General features: G+C 47.2%; 1 protein-coding gene across 2 annotated transcripts in view; it reads left to right on the plus strand.

Annotated features, from left to right (window-relative positions):
• The first annotated feature begins 4,944 nt into the window (after positions 1-4,944).
• Positions 4,945-18,412, plus strand: part of ADGRD1 (adhesion G protein-coupled receptor D1) — a 109,386-nt gene continuing 95,918 nt past the window's right edge. Inside the window, exons 1-7 of one of the 2 annotated variants that reach the window (XM_041488936.1) lie at positions 4,945-5,456; positions 5,553-5,589; positions 8,860-8,943; positions 11,748-11,843; positions 14,342-14,464; positions 16,228-16,407; positions 17,510-17,761. In XM_041488936.1, coding sequence (XP_041344870.1) covers positions 5,388-5,456; positions 5,553-5,589; positions 8,860-8,943; positions 11,748-11,843; positions 14,342-14,464; positions 16,228-16,407; positions 17,510-17,761 — 841 coding nt within the window. In that variant the 5' untranslated portion in view covers positions 4,945-5,387. The remainder of the gene's footprint in view (positions 5,457-5,552; positions 5,590-8,859; positions 8,944-11,747; positions 11,844-14,341; positions 14,465-16,227; positions 16,408-17,509; positions 17,762-18,412) is intronic. The other variant, XM_041488937.1, reaches the window with a different exon arrangement.

Here is an 18,412-nt window from a genome sequence, read left to right on the forward strand (position 1 = left end):
TGGGCAGTCACTCCCGAGCTGCTGCCTGCTCCTGCTGAGCTCTGCAGCCCCCAGGGAGCTGCTCTGCCCCAGAGCAAGAGGCAGAGCTGGAAAAGTGCAGGGGAAAAGCTGGCACGAATCCCAGAGGCAACATTTATCATGGTTTAGGGATTATTCATCATTATCACATAATATTGTAACTATTATTTTAGTATTTGTGTAATTGAGATCTGACTACCTGAATGATCCCAGAACGTTCCCAGGCACAGGCAGTGGCTTCTGGCAAAAGGATTTGGCTTAATCACATAAAAAAGGATTTGTAAAACATTTTATTTGTGCAATTATCCAATTTTACATAAGCTTGACATTAAGGCTCAGATAATCAAAGATATGATTAAATTAAATCTTTGAGATTGGCACAAAATCCTAAACCACTTAGCAAAAGTCTGATGTTTCCTTCAGTACATGGAGTCAGATATTGCAGGCACTATCAGGATGCAAAACCAGTCCAATGAACAGAAAATAGACAATAAAAGGGCTAATCCAGTAACTCTGTTAGGAACTGGGACCTCATTTAGGGAAACTTCCAATGTATAATTTAGTGTATGGTTTTATCTACCTGCCTAATTGCTCTTTGAATCATCAGTGTCTTCATGTTTTCACAAAGAATATCTATATCCATGCAAAATCAGCTCCACATTACATGTGCTGCACAATGAAAGTATTTTCATTTGATTAGGCCTCAATTTCATTGCCAAAACGCTGTATTTTGTTCTCTGGCATCAACCAGCAACTTCTCATATTCTTAATTAGAAAAATATTTTTCCATGACAGCGTCGGCCCTGTTGAGTTAACTGCAGGGTTTGTGTTTGTTTTCCTTTTCTGCATCTGAACTGCTCCGTTTGTCCTTCCCACAAAGGGTGTTTTGGGTGTTCAGGAGGGTGTTTTGGGTATTCAGAGGGTATTTAGGGTGTTTAGGGTGTTCAGGAGGGTGTTTTGGGTGTTCAGAGGGTATTTAGGGTGCTTAAGAGGGTGTTTTGGGCATTCAGAGGGTATTTAGGGTGTTCAGGAGGGTGTTTTGGGTGTTCAGAGGGTATTTAGGGTGTTCAGGAGGGTGTTTTGGGCATTCAGAGGGTATTTAGGGTGGTCAGGAGGGTGTTTTGGGCATTCAGAGGGTATTTAGCTGCTGTTTCAGAGCGTGTTGTGCAGGTGAGAACCATAAAGCCTCAACTCCTGCTGCCTCTGAGGGTTTTTTCCGGCTCTTTGCAGGTTTAGAAGCACTTCCCACAGGAAAACAGAAGCTGTGTGCTGGAAGCCTTAAGGAAAAGCACAGCTCAGCCTTTTGTGACTCATCCCCATCCCCTCCATCAATGCTGATTGGTATGGTGATAATTTTGAGCTGTTTTAAAAGCAGAAATCTTCTGGCTTTAGCGGGGTTTGTGTTTTCCTGCTCTCCGGAGCCAGGGGGCTCCAGTCGTTATCCCAAGGGAATCTCCCGTGGCTGGCCAATTAGTATCGCCCATTACCAGGGATTGATTGCAGTGCATCAAGGAAAAGGAGAAAGAAACATTCTTCAGTCTCTGGGAAGGTGGTGCAGCTGGCAAATGATTTTTTAAAGTGCAAATCTAACCAAATTGCACCTGTGCACATCTGAGCAGCTCCCTGGAGCAAAGGACAGATGAATGAGTTTACACAGCTGCGGGGTGATTTGTGTAAGTGAATTAAATAAATCCCTTCTACAAGTGCTTAGCTGGGATGTCCATTACCAGAGAAGTTTGCAGTAAAATGTGAGTGGCTGTGTGCTGATAAATCAGCTGTAATCACTGCCTAACAGTGCCTGTTCCTGCCAGAGGAACGGCCTGACCAGAGTCACTGTAATGCACAATATTTATCGATCTGTTAGTGGAGACTGTGAAACTTTTACAAAGTCTATTGATTCTTAAAACGCTCCTTTCTGAGGTGCTTGCTGAAACATTTCAGTCCCGGTTAGGCACCAGCTCTCCCGTGGTAAATCGGTGACTCCAGGGCCAACAAGGGAAGGAAAGAAAGGTGTTACAGATGGTTTGTCTTGTGCAGGGCCACAGACCCTCGGTGATCCTTCCTCTGCTTCTCTCAGGGAGCTGGCTGCGAGGCTGCGCACCCGGGCTCTTTGTCCTTCCCTGCTGAATGTCAGTGAAAGGTTTGCTGGTGTCTGTCCCAGGCTGTTTCCAGCCTGACTGAGCTGGGGATGCTGCACTCACTGTCACCTCCTGGCTCACACTGTCACCTGCTGGCTCACACTCACACTCACCTGCTGGCTCACACTGTCACCTCCTGGCTCACACCCACACTCACCTGCTGGCTCCCTGTCCTGCTCCCTGCCCTGCTCCTGCCCAGCTGGACACAAACTCTGGGGCTGTTCCAGGGCCCCCAGGGCTGTGCCCAGCCCTGCACCCCTCACAGGGTGGACAGATGGACAGAGGGTGGGGATGGACAGATGGACGGGGTGGGGATGGACAGAGGTGAGCATGGACAGATGGACAGGAGTGGGGATGGACAAGGCTGAGGATGGGCAGGGGTGAGGATGGGCAGCGGTGAGCATGGATAGATGGACAGGAGTGGGGATGGACAGAGCACCCCTCACAGGGTGGACAGATGGACAGAGGGTGGGGATGGACAGATGGACGGGGTGGGGATGGACAGAGGTGAGCATGGACAGATGGACAAGGCTGAGGATGGACAAGGCTGAGGATGGACAGGGGTGAGGATGGGCAGGGGTGAGGATGGGCAGCGGTGCTGGGGCTGAGCTCCTGCAGGCTCAGCTCGGGCTGCAGCACCCAGCACTGCCCTGGGCGCCTCCAGGGACCCAAAGGATTTTAAATGATCTCTGCTCCCTGCTGGGGCTCCCCAGGAGCCTCCCTGGGTGCCCTGGCTGCCCAGTGCTGCCCAGTTTGCCCTCACAGGGCTGCCCCAGATCCTTCAGATCGTGTTCAGAGCATCACAGGAATAAATTCACATTTGTTTCTGTGGATGGTCTCCAAAGTCTGCTTGCAGTTTGCTGTTTCCGCAGAAATTTCTGGCAGGGAATTTGTTTGCTTGGATTCTCACTGTTGTTTTGGTAAGCATATTCCTTCCCTTGACAGGCCCCTCTTGGCAAATATTTCAAATTCCTGTCTTCCTCTTTTTACATTTTAGTTTTTTTCTCAGGATTTTTAGCTGCAGCTCTGTGTTATTTCTAAGAATGGCTCTACTTGTCACTATACGATGCAGAACTTGTAGGGTTTACACAGAATTCCTGCTCTTCCTGCAGGACATCGAGGAGATTGTGGCCCACACTAATGAGGGAGGAAGTCTCAAAAAAGCTGGAGGGAAATAGGCAAAAGCCAGGCTGGTTACCACTACACTTTTGTAGCAACTGAAATTCAAAACTTCGAAATTTTCAAAATTCTTCTTTTATGGGCTCTAAATCAGGATTGCAAACAAAATTCACATTTTATTACAATACTGAAATTCTGTAACACTGAACCTGGGTAACCTTGGAGCGTTCATGCAGCGTGAGGGGCTTAGGGCTGTGGAATGTCTCCAGAAAGGGGAACAGAAAAGGTGTGGATGTGGAACAGGGAGAGAACATCCCCAGAAAGGGGAACAGAACAGGTGTGGATGTAGAACAGGAACAGGGAGAGAACATCCCCAGAAAGGGGAACAGAACAGGTACAGAGCATCTCCATACAGAGAACAGAACAGGTACAGGTACAGAACAGGTACTGGTACAGAGTGTTGATAGGGAAATGCAGAAGAAGTTAACAGGGATGGAAAACTTATCAAATTTTGTTTAAAATATTAGTCTTTCAGTTTATTTGGCTGAAAATAAAGAACTTTGAGAGAACTGAAAACAAGACTATCACAGAAGAGCAGATAAAATAAAGAATATCAGCTAGTTCTAGCTGTTATTTTTCCTTTACATGTAAAATGCTGGTTAATATTTGTGACGTAGAGTGTAATTGGGAGACTCTTATAAAGTACTTACAAGTAATTAGTTTTATTAAAATAAGAAGCAAAGTAGCAACTACAGAGGATTTTTCCTAGCTTTGTGCAGCTCTGAGGAATGCCTCAGTTTCCCCTGCTTGGTCCAGACCCAGTGACCCCAGTCCCTGGGAGTGCCATGTGATTGCAGCCAGTGCTTTTAGAGCTTTCTTCGGGCAGAAATACAACCTGAACTTATTTAAATAAAGAGGTGCCAGCTTTCCCTGGGGATGTCCCGTGTTCCTCCCAGCGTTTGAATGCGGGTGCTGGCTGTGGCCGTGATCCCCCCAGGCGGGTTTGGGGAGCTCCCCTCCCTGCCGGAGCTGGGGCTGCTCCCAGCGGCGGGACAGGGCAGAAACGGAGAGGTGGGAATGGGGAGGAATGGGTAGGAATGGATAGGAATGGGTAGGAATGGATAGGAATGGATAGGAATGGGTAGGAATGGATAAAAATGGATAGGAATGGGTAGGAATGGGTAGAAATGGGTAGGAATGGATAGGAATGGGAAGAAATTGATAGAAATAATTAGGAATGGACAGAAATTGATAGGAATAATTAGGAATGGGTAGGAATGGATAAAATGGATAGGAATGGGCAGAAATTGATAGAAATAATTAGGAATGGACAGAAATTGATAGGAATAATTAGGAATGGATAAAAATGGATAGGAATGGGCAGAAATTTATAGAAATAATTAGAAATGGACAGGAATAAAGGGGTAGAAATGGAAGGAATGGATAGGAATGGGCAGAAATGGATAGAAATAATTAGAAACGGAGAGGAATGGAGAGGAATAGAGAGGTAGGAATGCAGAGGAATGATCAGGAATGGGCAGGAACAGAAGGAGCAGAGCGGGACAGGGCTGGGGAGCGCTGACATCACCCGCAGGCTGCGGGCTGGAGGTGCGGCTCAGCGGGACGGGCGGGACTCCGCCGCCCCTTTCGGCCCCTTTCGGCCCCTTTCGGCCCGTTTCGGCCCGTTTCGGCCCGCTTGAGCCCCCCGGAGCCAGCAGGGGTCCCGCCCGGGCAGAGGGTCCCTCTCCGGGCGCTGCGGGGAGCGCACCGCGGCCGCAAAGTTCCGAACTGGAGATTTTCCTCTTGGCGCACGCTGGAAGAGAAGGGCTGGACTCCTCTCGGGACAGCACAGCTCCGGGGCTTGGGGCACGTTTCCGTGAGCTTTCCTCCGGTCACGGGAATGTATTCGGAGTTCAATGAAGATACCGAAGGGTGAAGCAAGGAAACAGCACTTGGAGGGTCTGGAAGGATATTCTGCCATCGCTGAAGGAATGGACCTTTTGAACCTGCGTGGGAAATGTCCTTTTTGATACCAAAAGTCACCAAGGAAAACTTATGATTGGAATCTTACAGGAGTTTGATCTCAGCTGTACTTTTAACCTTAAATAGACCATGGAGAGTTTGTTATCGCTGCTCTGTTGCCATTATTCTTTGCTGATTTTATTTCAGCACAAATACCAGGTAATGCTCTGAATCTGGTCAGTGTTGAGAGGTGCTTGGATTCCTCGTAGCAAGTTTTGCCTCTCCGTGTCTCATTGTGTGATGTTTTCTGTGCAGGTGTACGGAAACCACTCCCAGCTCCCCAAGCACCCAGGTAAGGAATGATCTGCTTCCATTTGGTGACAATGTGCCTGACTATTTACTTGCTTTTTCTGCAGTTTGTGGGTTGTTTATTTCCTTAGTAGCCCCAGAGAAGCTGAGCCCGTGTTTGAGTGCCAGCCTGCATTAAAGATAACAGCCCAAAGTATCAGACTGTCCCAGCCCCAGAGAAGCTGAGCCCGTGTTTGAGTGCCAGCCTGCATTAAAGATGTAACAGCCCAAAGTATCAGACTGTCCCTTGTGACATTGTGTCATTGTGAATTCAGTACCCAAACGCCGAATATTCTGGAGAGAAAGACATTTGGGGAAAAATGCCTTGTATTTGATATGTGGGAAGGTCCTATTGTTTATCCTCACTTTCCTGGAGTGTAAGTTTGTGAATCAAATCTCTACACAGACAGTTTTCCTTTTCCCCTCGACGTTCAGCAGTTTTTGCTCAATGATGAGCAGTTGGATGTGCCAGTTTGTGCACTTCACAGTACTCTCGTGGCTTCAAGTCTCTCCCCTCCTCCCAGCCTTCACACTTGGGTTTAAATCACTTACAGAGCAGATTAAGGATTTCTCATCTGTTTCCAATGTAAAAAATCTCACCCAGAGCTCAGAAGGGTTTGTGTGTGTAACTGCAGAATTCTTCTGTTTATATAAATAGTTTAACCTCAAGCCTCATGGTGGTGTACAAGTACAGTTTTACTGCTTTGCCAGCCCCTGGATTGCTTTTTTCAGTTTTAACCACATGTAATTATTCTCAAGTAAAAGGCAGAGCAGTGGGGAAAGGCCACGTCTGTTGAGGGAGCAGCTTCAGCCTGATTAATGGCTTCTGTCCCACCTTTGCTCAAAACCAAAAAAAGAGGGAATTTTTATTTCCTAAAAACGAGGGTCTGAGGCTTCTGGCTGGTGGCACAAAAGGGGAAAGCCTCCTGCCCCAGGTGGGGAGTCCAGGGGCTGCTTTGGGGTGCAGGGTGTGTGGAGGCTGTGCTGCAGGGATGCTGCTGGTTTGGAGCGAGCCCTGGGCTCTCTCCTGAGCGATTTTGGAAAGGATTTTGCATTCAGGGCAGCAGCTCCTTGATCCAGAGGTCTCAGCTGGGTTGGAACTTTCGGATTTTGTGGTGTGTGCTTGCTGTGGGTCCCTGTCCTTGAGGCTGGCAGTGCCCTTGTCCCCTCAGTGCCAGCTGTGCCCTTCTCTGCCTCCCAGGCAGCCAGAGGAGATGGAGAACCCCAGGACCCCATTTCCATCCCATGAGACACCCCCATCTCCTCTGTTTGTGCTGTCCCCTCCTGGAGGGAAAGCCTCTATGACAACGGCAAACATTTAGTTAGGTGGGCTAAGAATAGATCCTGAATTAATGGATTCAATCGTGAATCATTTGTTAGATATCTCTGCTGTAGTTGACTTTGGAAGCACGTCTGAGTAGCTCTTGTACCCTCACAAGATGCAGAACTTGGAGTTCTGTTTCCTCAGATCTGCAATTGCTCCTTGTGAGGTTTAGCCATTTTATCAACTTTGCACTCAAAAAAATAAATCTTAGGATTTGTCACACCTCAGAAACTGCACCATGAGGATGGAGCCATCAAAGTGCTCTCCAGGGGGCATTAGGCACTTTTAATAAAGTCTTTGCACCTTTGTATCCATGATACAAAACTCCGGTGTGTATCCAGGACAGGAAAATGACAGAGCAAGCATCAGACAGGCAAAAGGGTTGATCTCAAAGAGTCAAAACCAAAGGTGTGGGATGAGCCCCAGAGGCCAAAGGACACAGCTCCTGCCTCGGGTTAATGAATTTGCACTTTGGGTGTGGGGGTTCTGCAGTGTTTGACGGCTGAAGTGGGGTTTGACAAACTTTCCTGTCAGCTTCACCCCTCAGTCTCCTGAAAGATTGCTTGGGATGGAAAATGACTGCAGGGCAGAGAGCAAGAAATGTAGAAATGTGGTGTGACAGAAACCCGGCTCCCCTTGTCCCTGCTGCTCTTTGTGTTGTCCCAGTGGCCCAGGCCAGTGGGATGATATGCCATGATGGTGCATCCATGGAGAAACTTCTGTGCCTCTGTATCAACTTCCCCAAACTTTCTCAGCTGTAGGACGTGCTAAATTTATTTCATCACATCTGATTAAATGGGTTGTTTTGAAAATAAAGGGTTTCTTGCAGCAAGCAAGACAGTAAGAAATTACAAGTCATGTTTTTCTACACTAGTAATGCTCCACCCTTAAAATAGAATTGTTACCTTAAGAGAAAATGTGGTTGTTTTGGGCAGCCTGCTCCTGATTAAGTTCAAGTGACCCCACATCCCAAAATTTGTTCAAGCTCTGGTCAGCCAGACTGCACAGACAGAAATGCCAGTGGAAACCTGCAGGTGTTGGCCTCTGTCAGCTTGTCCACCTGCTGGAAAGGAGAACTTGCAGGAGAACGAGATGTTCCCCCAAGCCCCAGCCAGTCCCAGTCCGTCCCACCAGCCCCGGGGGCTCTTCTGGTTTTGGGGAGCTGGGGGGCTCTGCAGGAAGGGCTGGTGCTGGGGGAGGTGGGAGCTCTTCTGGTTTTGGGGAGCTGGGGGGCTCTGCAGGAAGGGCTGGTGCTGGGGGAACTGGGAGCTCTTCTGGTTTTGGGGAGCTGGGGGGCTCTGCAGGAAGGGCTGGTGCTGGGGGAACTGGGAGCTCTTCTGGTTTTGGGGAGCTGGGGGGCTCTGCAGGAAGGGCTGGTGCTGGGGGAGCTGGGAGCCCTTCTGGTTTTGGGGAGCTGGGGGGCTCTGCAGGAAGGGCTGGTGCTGGGGGAGCTGTTCCGTGGCTGCTCTGGAAGCCCCTCTCAGGAGAGTCCCCCTCCTCTGGTGCCCCCAGGAGCAGGGCTGTTGGCTCCGGAGGCTGAACCTCCCCTGTGTGCTCCCCCCCAGGGCTCGGGGCTGTCCCCACCTGCTAAAACCTCAGTAAAATCTGGAAAAAACCACTCTGCAGTGACTCCTCAGCTGTGACTTCAGTGGGTGCTGCCAGATGCACCAGCAGGGATTCAGTCAGAGGCTGGGACACGTTTTAGGTGAATTAGAAGGAAAATCAGCTGGGATTTGGAAGCAGGTTTTCTGCAGTGGTTAATCAGTGATACAGCTTTAATCTACTCTGCTGCTTTGATTTATGACCTCGCTTGTGTGCCACACTTGATTTACATAAAATATTTTGGTTTACTTAACCTTTTGACATCCTTTATGGTTATCTTCTGTGGAGACTTGTTACACACCTGGTTGGTCTTTATTTAATAATCTTTTAACCTGTGTTTCTTGAAAGGGTTCAAAGTCCTGGCATCAGCTTCCCATTACTGGCCACTGGAAGATGTGGATGGAATTCACGAGTTCCGGGATACGAACGGAGGTGGGCAAAGCCGGCCCTGGCCCTGGCAGCAGCACGGCTCTGTGCCTGGCTGCCATCACAAGGGCCAGCAGGAGATGAGGAAGGGCTTCACTTCTGTAGCCCAGGGGCTGAGGTTTTTTCCCAGTTGATGGTTTTGCAGGGTTCCGATGTCCAAATGGCGTTGTATTTGTCAGCTGATTTTTATGGAGTGTGCTCCGAGGTGTTATGGGCTGTGTGTGCATTGCTGAGGTTATAAAGAGAAAAGGTTTATGATGCAAGCAGTCATTGAAATCACATTGTTATTAGTTGCTTTGGTACATGCACAGCATGCTCCAGGTGCTCAGGGTTTGGGATCTCTGCTCTGCCAGCAGGGAATGTCTCTCCTTTGATTTTGGGAGCAGTTAAATGCCCAGGCTCCTCAGGCACCTTTGAATGTTCATGTAGTGTCTACAGAAAGACAAGTGTAAGCTCTCATCTGGACACCTCACTCATTTTTATCTGCCTTTGGGAGTTTCCTTCAGAGCAGAATTGCAGCATGAGTTGATATCAAAGTTAAATTCCTTTTCCAGCTGGGCGAAATCAGGAGAGATTTGAGGCCAAGCTGTCCCTGGTTATCCAGGGTGAGCTGTGAGGAGTGTGGGACCCGCGTTTGACATTCCTGATGGCATTTGTGCTGCGGGGCTGGGTGGGGAGCCCCTGGTGACCCCAGCTCTGCCCTGCAGGTGTTCCTCCTCAGGAAGGGCTCCCCAGGAGCTGGCTTTGCCCTGCTGACACCCTGGCAGCTCCAGGCTGTGCTGATGTGCATTGCCAGAGCTCCCCAGCGCTCCCCAAACCAGCGCCAGAATGGCAATATCAGCCTCTGATCTGTGAATGTCTAAATCCCTTTATTGTAGAGGTGTCCAAGTATTTTCAGCCTAAACTTCGACCTCTTTCCACAAAATTTCTGGAAGGAATGGAATTGCCTGAGCAGAAATCTATTTGGGCAATATTCTGCTTCCATTAGGAGCTGATGGCAGCATTCCTACTGACTGAACAGAAGAATAATTTGGCTTACAAAAGTTGCCACATAAGTTCTCTAAAAGTGTGTTAAAGTCATTTTCTGATCCTGGACTCCACGTGGTTTCAAAAAGAGTGAAGTGCTCCCTATCTAGCACAGTTCTGGCAATCATGTTACAACCAAGCTGTTAGGAAAGTGCTTGAAAATTTTATATATATATATATAATACAGCTCTTGGAAAAAGGCAATTGATGTTAGATTGTTTTACAAATTTTGTTTAATTTTACTTCAGCAAAATTCAGAAATATTTTCAGTGCCTTGGAAGAGAGAAAGCAGAACAGATGAAGTTCTGATCCTCCCAACCTTCACTTGCAGGAAAGGGGCTGGCTCACAGGAGCAATCTCTCTTGATTCCTATTATGACATGGTGATAAAGAAATTTATCAATGAGCCAGCTGCAGCACTTTGCTGAAAAATTTGGTGGATTTTGTCTTACAATTACCTGCAGGGGACATCAGCAGTGGTCTTTGTCCCTGCAGTGCTGAATTCTCTGCAGTGCTGCACTGGATGGCTCAGATTCCTCCCAGTTGTTTATATTGTGCCTTATCAGACACAGATATCATTTCAGCTGCCTCCAGCAGAGGTTTTATCTGCCTGATATTTCACTTTGATATACAAGAAAAGTGTTCTTTATTGTTGTAATCTACTCCAGGTGACAATTTGCTTGGTTTTGGCTCCATTCTGATTACACAACTCTTCTGTTTATTGCAGAGTCTCTCTTGTTTTTCCACTCATCATATCATGCAATTATTTTCATTCCATGTTTCTCCTCTCAAGCCCTTGAAGCACCATAATCTGTCCGTCACGTTAATCCATTTTATTTGTTGAAGTCATTGTGTGTGAGGCCAGATTTGTATCTCTCAGAGCATTCGTGTGCTCAGAGTGTGTCAGCAAATTAATGCTTTGGAAATCTCAGCACTAGAAGCAATTGAAAGGAAACAATCAGCTCAAAATATTGCAAATAAAAAGAAAGTGGCCATGCTCAGGTTTTTCATCTGGCCCCTTGATTTCCATGCATTTTTATCTGCAGGTTTTTGTGTGTGTTTTTCTTTTCCTAAGAGCATTTGTCTTTTTGCTCTGTGAGCTCAGTTGGTCTAAATGCCAAATCAATGCCTCTCCATCTACTTTCATGGGCTTTTCATCAGGCTTTATTTGCCTGCCCAGGGTAAACAATTACAGTGTGCAAGACACTGTTACATTTTCAAAATCAGAGAAAAAAATTAGAGAATAAAACCTTGTGGTCAGACATAAAAAAGTTGGAGGTTTTCTTATATTTGGATGGAGTTTCTTGTACTTTGATCCGTGCCCGTTGCTCTGACCTGCTCTGTGGGCACAAACAGGAGAGCCTGGCCCATCTCTCCATGGTCCCTGCAGGCTGAGCAGCCCCAGCTCCCTCAGCCTCTCCTGCCCTGCCCCAGGTGTGCAGGTCCCTTCCTGGGCAGCCAGCTGCTGAGCCCTGCAGTGATTTTCGTTGTGCCATGATTATTTTATGTATTGTATTTCATTTTATTCCTTGCCAGCAGGAGGGAGCTCACAGCCCTCCACCTGCAGCTGGGTTTGTACAGATCTTTCTGCTCAGTGACTGAGGGGAACCTGCCTTTAGAGGCTCTGCCTTTCCCTGAGCAGGTGGAGCCCAGGGAGAAGTGTGCTAAATTTCAATGGACAAACCTGTGACCTGTGCTGAGAGATAGGAACTGGCCACTTCATTACTGATGGTGTTTATTCATTGTTTTGCTTATTTGCTTGTTTTCTTTTGTTGTTCCACCCAGCTCTAAGAATCCACAACTTCACTGTGCTTCCTTCCCATAACTCTACCTTTGTAAATACCAATGACTCTGCCTACTCTAACTTCTCTGCAACTGTAGGTGAGATTTTCTCGTTTTTTTGTTCTGCATTTGTCAGGCGTGGATGGTTCTTGTAACCTTGGATTCAGAGTGAACTCTGGGTTTGGGTTCAAGTGCTCCTGTGGTAAAAGTGATTATTATTATCATCATTATTATTAATATTAATATTATTATTGTTATTGTTATTATTACTACACTGTCACACATTGCTGGAAGAGCAGCCTGCAGGGTTACCTGGCCTGCTGGAGTTCTGGGAGAGGCATCCCCACGTGAATCCCATGGCAGGATGGGCCCCAGGGATCCTCCAAAACCTAAAAAAATTCTATTATGCTTAAAAGAAACAGAGATGTTCAGAGGAACATGTGAGAATAAACAGGTTATTTTTTTCCTTGTATTTCAAGGCTAAAATGGAGAAGAAGCCCTCTGTTTTTCACTGGTTTATATTAGTTTTTCAGGACATGTTAAGAAAGACAAATGCAAGTGGATTTGCAAAGCCTGGAAGTGAGATGTTGTCAGTCATGACAGCTTTGGTTAACAAGATGATTTATTTTGGTTTTTTGTTTGGTATTTTTTTTTTTTAATGAGAAGCAAATCTTTCTATATCTGTCCTTACATTATTTTTTTTAACATCCACATGCTAGGAGATCAAAGGAAGAACAGAAAATGGCAGCTCCCAGGCAGAAACCTGGCAGACTGGAAACCAGCTACAGCAGCTTAAAGTCACATAATTTCAGTAATTGCATTTGTGCTGTGTGGCTGCAGTTGCAATGTGACCTCGTGCCCACTCTGCCTGAGGTGTTAACTCACATCAAACTGTCAGGAAACCCGACCTAGGAGAAGGATGGAAATGGCAAAACTGTCACTTGGGCTGCTCAGATAGCAGGAGTTTTGTATTGGAATACTAAACCCACCATTTTTTTACTCTCTAACAGTAAAAGAGTGCTGCCAAATGGGAACTCTATTAATGATGAACTTCAAATGACCCTAATTCCTTTCAGTCCTCTCTTATCTGCTTTATAGACCATTTGCACAGTTCTCACATAATAAATGTTCAGTATGAACATTACAGAGAGTGACACCTGTGGCCAAGGAAGTGCTGTGGGAACAGAAATGTGTTACCTTGTGGGAACAGAAATGTGTTACCTTGTGGGAGCTTCCCTGCAGAGGGGAATTCATCGTTCAGGTGCCTCGAGAAGAACTTGGAAATGCTGGATTTTCTCCATAGTACACACTCATGTTTTTAAAAGGAACTACATTTTATCAGTCAGTTAGAGGCAGGGCTTGATGGCTTCTTCCTCAGAGGGGGGGGAAGATACCTGAAAACTGATATTTAAATAAGGATTTGGGATGAACTCAGAGAACATTGAAACATGCATTCGTTCAGAAAAGGAAAATGTTTCCCACTCCTGGAGCTCCCTCAGAGCAGCTCTTCCCAATATTTTTCCAGAAGAAATCCTGAGGAAGGGTCCTAAACCCAGGGTTCTGAATCGCCACAGTCCTTGCAGAAATGCCATCCCGAAGAGTGGTGGGAGCAGGAAATCCCCCCAACAATTGACATTCTGTCTGCTCAGGAACAGGCAATCCAGTATCCCCTGTTCCCTGAGTGCAGGCATCTCAGCCCAGCAGCTTTGGTGCTGATTTCTGCTTGTGATTTCTGCTTGTGATTTCCCAGTGTCTGCGCTGTAAAACCAGCCAGGACACAGGAGAACAGCTCCCCATCATCTCCTGTCAGCTGCACCCGACCTTAATGAGGCTCCTGCAGCAAACACACAGCAGGATTCTCCTGCTGAGAGGATTCCTGTGCTTCAGCTGCTGGGCGATGAATCAACAGTGCTTTTCCTTGGGAGGGAACACAAGGAATCACAAGAAAATTAGTCATTATTCATGCTGGATAAAGCAATTGCCTTTCCAAGGACACCCCAGCAAGGGATGTCTGAAAGGAGATCTGTTTCTGTCTGTGAGTGGACCTTCTCAAGGATCTCTCACTGAGTAATTTTTCAGTGAAAACTGGCATTGGATCACCAGCTCACCCTTTCAAATAATGAAAAAAAGAAACACTATTTTGTTACACTTTAATTAGTTAAAGAATTTCTTTACTAGCTCACCTAACAGTAAGACACTCTAGGAAGTGTCTGGCATTCCAAACTCTGCAAAGCATAAAGTTTATTCAGATTACTTTAAAATAATCATTTTTGGGTGTGTGGGTTCTCTCAGTCTCAGTTAACCACAGAGCTGAGTGGACATGAGTGTAATATTTACAAACTTGAAATAAAGGTGGTGTCTGTGTGGTCTTTAAAAATACAACAAACCACTGGCAAATGGAAACAAACAAAGAAACTGAACACACCGAAACTGGCAAACTGGAACAAAAACACCAAAAAGAAAAACAAACACAGAAAGTGACAAAGCCATATAGTTGGACCAAGATAAACATCTGAGCTATAGGAGTCTGGTAAAAACATGTTTCCAGGAAGTTTTCCTTTATGTGAATGTTAAATTGGATTTTGCTTTTGCTTTAGATATTGTAGAAGGGATGGTGAACAAAGGAATTTACGTCACTGAAAAGAAAGGAGTCACCTTTCTCTTCTTTGGAAGCTATAGAAATTCTTGCATCAGTAATCCAGAGGCTTGTGGGCCTGAAGGTGAGAAATTCATTCATTGTGTTATTCAATAATCATTGTTTCTTTCCTCCTTGGAAGGAAATCTAAAAATGAGGCTGGACACTTTATTGACTTCTGGGACAATTGAGTGTTGATTGCTGAAGATTTAGTCTTTTCTAACTGCAAGTTAAATTAGAACTGATCACCAGCTGCTCAGATTCAGTGTGGCCTCTTTGCAAGAGTGGGCTTGGGCTTTTTAGATTTCTCTCTAGAGGTAAGAACATTTGTAAGTCTCTGGGGTTATGGAATCCATTTGTCCAATTCATAGGTGCTGAAATCCCTTCATTCTGTTTCTCATTCTTGTGGAATTCATGTCATATGCTTTCAACACCTGTAGTGTAACATAACAATCAGAATAAATTGTTTTGTAGTACCAGAGCACTCCCAGTATCTCACAAACAAGAACGTTAAAGGCATAAAACACTGAAATGTTCAGCAGATAAAATGTGAGGAGAAGAAATCGTATAAATAATAAACACTAAGTCACTGGAGCACATATTAATAGAAGGAAAAAAAGGAAAAAAGGTAACACCCTTTTGTCTAAAGATAGTGTCTGTGGTTTTTCAAATCAAATGCACCTGTGGTGAGGGCAAGGTGGGATTTTATTCCAGCTGCTGCTGCTAAACCACCCCTTGATGTGTTTGTGTGAAAGTGGAGTCAAGCACCCTCAGCCAGGGAATGCCTTTGGGACGGGTGTTGGGATCTTCCCAGGTGAAATACTATACCCCATGGAACAAAAACCCCAGTGTTTCTTCTAAGGCTGAGTTTCACAACATTTCAGGACTATTATTTTTACTCGAGAAAACAAATTTTCCTTTTGGTGTGTTGGAACATTCTTAAGCATCTTTAAACAATGGTTTTCTGTGAGCAGCTTTGGGCTCATTGCAGCGACCTCTTCAGTCAAAAGGAACATTTGTGGCAGATGCAAGAGGCTGTTCTCTTATTCCTTGGCTTGAGCTCATTTGGAGAAGCTGCCTGTGGCCAGCAAATGTCAAGTGGGAGCGAGGTTTGATTTGCCACTTGTGTGTCAGTGGAGCCTTCTGGGGTAGCCTTTACCAAAGAAAGCCACCTTATGGAAATTGCATTTATTCACCAATGTGTGGCCTGGAGAGCCGCTCCATTCCACAGGGTGACAGTGAAATCTGCTGTGAACAGGAGTATTGTGGGTGAAGTTAATCACACTTGCACTTGCAGGACTGTGTTGTATTTTTGGAACAGTTCTTTTCTTTTTGTCTAGGTGGGGACCTGAGAATCTTTCCTGTGGCTCTGCATGTACAGTTACCCCTTTATGTGCCACCGGGCTTGCAGGAGCTGTTGGTGGATGGAGGGTGAAAACACACACAATAGCTTAGGAAATCCAGCGGTTAGCAGGGTGGGCTGGAGCCAGGCAGTGCTGAGGAGCTCGGGAGAGGGCACTGGGTTAAATCTGCCTGTGATGGGGCCTGGGGAGCACCAAAACACCTGTAGGTGCCCTTTGGAGACCAGAGAACTTTGGTTTTCACGGAGAGAAGCTGCTCAGGACACTGCTGCGTCCTGGGTGTGCTCACGGGGTGCAAAGCTGAGGGAGGGATTGTTTATCTGGTGTAAACTGTTGGAGCATTGTTGATTTTAGAAATGCTGTCCTGGTCTATGCCAGCAGATGATCTGTCCTCAAAAGCATTCCCACTGCCTGTATCCTACCCTCTGGAAATTTTCAATTGCACTCGGTTTTTTCATTCAAGTCTCCTCTCCCTTGCTTTCCTCAGGAGTAACATTTTCCTTCTTCTGGAAGACTCAAGACCAACAGGCCAAGCTTCTCCCTGCCTCTGGTGGACGAGTAATTTCCAGTGGTTTCAAAATCTGCTCCAACGAGGGTGAAGGCTCTGTGGAGTTTTACACCCGTGGGAATGCAATGATGAAGTGGAAAGCAAGCTTTAGTCCACCAGGTAAAGTTTCTATATTTTAAAAAACCTGATTTCTTTGTTGCATTTTGCTTTATTCCTGCAGACAGAGGTAGTGAGAAGAGCACAGCTTCAGGAAAGAGAAGGGGGTATATAAAAATAGCTGCAGACCTCTGTGCTTGAGAATCCTCTTGGTGTGGGGAGGAGGGATGAAATAAAAAGGAAAGCAGTGATGTATTGCAGAGCACTTGCCCTTGGCTCCAGCTTGCAGAGGTGTCTGAGTGCAGTCCTTACTGACTCCCGTGGTTCATGCACGTCTGGGTGGGAGCACAGCAAAGAATGCAGAGTAATCCCTGGCAGCTCCCGGGGCATCCCAGCGTGGTGGGCTGCTCCCTGCTGGACTCAGGCTTTATTTGGTAACTCTCTCACTGCTCTTTGGTGCTTTCATGGTTCTGTTTCTGTTGAGTGTCAGCTTTCCTATGCCAAGCCATAGCATTAATGAACATTTTGGTATATCACATGTCTCACTGCTTCTGTCTAAACTGTGCATTGCTGGGGAGCACTAATATCTACTGACTGGAACAAATTCTGGTCTTCCAGTAATGCTAATGGCATTCAATAAATATTTTCTTGCCCTAGTTTGTCTGCCTGTATGTTGTTAAAATAGGACTCACGGTAGCAGTTTCATAAACCTTAATGAATCACTTCGGAAATTTTATTTTAAGAGAAAAGCTGCAAATGGCAAGAATAATTCACACATTGTAGATTATCCAATCCAAGTGAAAATGAATATTGCATTCTCTGCCTCTCAAGCATAAGAAGGAAACGGTGAGAACTTGTGAGTGGTTCATGTGCTTGCTCTCCAGCTCTTGCAGTCTTTGTGCCGCTCGCGCTGGGCTGAGTTTGAGGCAGGAGTGAGGAGACCTCAGATCTCGGCCGGCAGCGCTCAGCAGGGGGAATTTATGGAGCTGCGGTGAGCCCAGGTTCAGACAAAGCTGAGGGCATGCTGCCAGGCGTGGGCTTCCCCAGGGGGTGGAGAGTAGCGGGGAGCATCAGCGGTCCGTGGTTCCCCGAGGGGCTCCCTGGCAGCGAGCCTGAGCACGGAGCTCTGCGCGGAGCCCCCAGCGCTGCCTCTGCTGCCTCGCAGGCCCCTTCTGGACCCACGTGCTGTTCACCTGGCGGCCCCGGGAAGGCCTGAAGGTGTACGTGAACGGCACCCTGCGCACCACGGACCCCCAGGGCAAGGTGTTCTACGACTACGGGGACGCTGGGGCCGAGCTGCTGGCGGGCAGCGAGGGCACGGCCCGGCGCTCCGTCAGCGGCGCCTTCGACGAGTTCGTCATCTGGGAGCGGGCCCTGAGCCCCCGCGAGGTGCAGCAGTACTTCACGGCCGCCGTGGGTGAGTGGGGGCTGGCACGGGGGGCTGCCGGGCAGGGCTGGGTGCCCCGACACCCTCTGCTGCTGAGCACAGCTCCGGAGGCACCCAGCGTGAGGGGCAGTGGCACAGCCTCAGGGTGAGGGGCACTGGCACAGCCCAAATCCATATACTATATTATACTATATTATACTATATTATACTATATCATACAATACTATCAGCATGTGTGCCCTGTTCCACTGCCAGGGAAGAATGGCTTAAGTAAAAACAGGGAGAGCTCTTTTTAACCCCCTGTCCCCTGGGGGGCCCCCAGCACTGCCCCATGTCCCCTGCACCTCCCACATCCCCTGTGACAGGCCAGGCAAATCAAATCCTGTAATCCTGTTTTTCCAGGGAATCCAATCCTGTGCAGGGCTCCCTTCCCTCTCCTTCCCTCTGGCCCTGGGGGTCTCTGGGCCCCAAATCTGGCTGCTGGGCATCACTGTCGGGAGCTCTCTTCTGAAACCCTGCTCAGGGTGCTGGGCCCTCCAGTTCTGCTAAGTCCAGATGTTTTCAGAGCTGTGCAGAATTTTGCCTGCATCCCACCTTTAATCCCTGCTGATTTTCAGGAGGCTGCACAGCAAACTCCTTGATTTGTACCTGGAGATGTTCCTGCACCTGTGCCTTTACTGC

Source organism: Pyrgilauda ruficollis, unplaced genomic scaffold (assembly GCF_017590135.1).
Source record: "Pyrgilauda ruficollis isolate IOZ18807 unplaced genomic scaffold, ASM1759013v1 scaffold9, whole genome shotgun sequence".
Taxonomy (NCBI): domain Eukaryota; kingdom Metazoa; phylum Chordata; class Aves; order Passeriformes; family Passeridae; genus Pyrgilauda; species Pyrgilauda ruficollis.